The sequence below is a fragment of the Octodon degus genome, unplaced genomic scaffold (assembly GCF_000260255.1).
Source record: "Octodon degus isolate 3935 unplaced genomic scaffold, OctDeg1.0 scaffold00111, whole genome shotgun sequence".
NCBI classification, from domain to species: Eukaryota; Metazoa; Chordata; class Mammalia; order Rodentia; family Octodontidae; genus Octodon; species Octodon degus.
The window spans coordinates 8,697,771-8,699,557 of NW_004524687.1; the positions used below are offsets into that span (position 1 = coordinate 8,697,771).

Below are 1,787 nucleotides of genomic sequence, written 5' to 3' on the forward strand. Positions count from 1 at the left end.
ATGAGGTTTTATTTTTGGTGGAACTGGGGATTGAACTCAGGCCCTTGTGCTTGCCAGGGAAGCACTTATTCCACTGAGCCGTCTCCCCTGCCCTGAGGTTTTATTATTTATTTATTTATTTTTGTGGAATCGGGGATTGAACTCAGGCCCTTGTGCTTGCCAAGGAAGAGCTTATTCCACTGAGCCATCTCCCCGGCCCCTATAATTTATGTTTTATGTGACTAAAGAAAATAGGAAGTAAAATGGGAATGGTTGAGATTATTACTGTTAACTAGGTATTTTGTTTAGTGTAAAAGGTCTGTACTTCCCCAACACAGGAACATTATTCTGCCCTTGAAAAAAATGTCTTCAACCTATGCCTTTTAAAAAGCAAACAATGGGCCAGGAATATAGCTCAGTGGCATAAGGACCTGCCTGGCAAGCATAAGGTTCCGAGTTCGATTCCTGGTATCAAAAAAAAAAGCATACAGCAACAGCAACCTGTCAGACACCCAGGGAACATTTCTGTTTTCTCCATTTGTCAGGGGAAAAGAGTTGCCTTCTACAAACGAGCGCAGATCCTTGTGGCGGACACCTGGAGCGTACTAGAAGGCAAGGGGGATGGCTGCTTCACAGACATTGCCAGCATCACCATGTTTGCTGACTACCGATTGCCACAGGTCCTCGCCCACCTGGGAGCCCTGAAGTACTCCGATGAACTGCTGAAGAAGCTTTGCAGAGGTCTGCAGCCTTGACTGGGCCAGTCTGGGTTATTCACTGATTGCTATGACTGCATTTAGTTTCTTTTACAAAAAACTCTGCTTAAGAAAAGAGGCACTATTAATTGAAATAGTGTAATCATCCAGGCATGGTGGCACACTTGCATTCCCAGTACTCAGAATGCTGATGAGAATCTCCAGCTTGAGGCCAACCTAGATACATGAATGAGTCCCTGTCTCAAAAAAAAAAAAAAAAAAAAAAGAAAAAGAAAAAAAAGAAAGAAAGAAAAGAAAAATGCAAGGGCAAGTGAAATACAGAGCAAATGACTGTCTCCCCCCAGTACTGGGGATTGAACCCAGGGCTTCATGCATATTGAAGGCAAGGATTCTCCCACTGAGCTACTCCCAGCCCTATTTTTTATCTTTTATTTTGAGACAGGATCTTGCTATATAGTCCAAGCTAGTCTTGAACTCACTATGCTCTAAGACTGGCCTTGAGCTCCTCAGACCCTTGCCTCAGCCTCCAGAGTAGCTCAGGTTACAGGCATGCGCCCCTGGGCCCAGCAGGAGGTGGCTTGTCTTACTGTGTGGGATATGGACATTGGTAATAGGATATGCACATTGTGCTGTTTGAACAGTATAGTTTCAAATCCTAATGAAAGGAATCCTAGGTTCATGCTCCATGAAGGTTTGTGATCCACGTGTAACATGGAAGGGATGTTTATGGAGCTAGAGAGAACACTGCATTGTGGACAAAAGTGTGGGCAAACAGCTCACGGAGGCTCCTTGGGGGCCACTGGGCTCTCACACAGGTCACACTCTTCCCCGGCTTACTTAATAGTAATGGAAATGATTATTGATTGAAGACAGGGAGCCTCATTATATGTGAGAATAGGTAAATTAGGTTGAGAAGTTTGTGTGAAAGTTACTTTAAAAAAAAAAAAACAAAAAACTTGGTTGTGTTGAGACCAAGTCTTACTGTGTAATTCAGGCTGACCTAGAATTTCTGTGTAGTTCAGGCTGGCCTCAAACTCTTGGCAATCTATCTGCCTCAGCCTCCATTCAGAGTGCTGTGATTTCAGGAGCCTG

At 44.0% G+C, this 1,787-nt stretch overlaps 1 protein-coding gene across 1 annotated transcript in view; it reads left to right on the top strand.

Moving 5' to 3' along the window:
- CUNH9orf64 (chromosome unknown C9orf64 homolog) overlaps positions 1-1,787 on the top strand; it is a 14,853-nt gene that overhangs the window by 10,675 nt on the left and 2,391 nt on the right. The window contains exon 3 of the mRNA XM_004639396.2: positions 525-720. Coding sequence (XP_004639453.1) covers positions 525-720 — 196 coding nt within the window. The remainder of the gene's footprint in view (positions 1-524; positions 721-1,787) is intronic.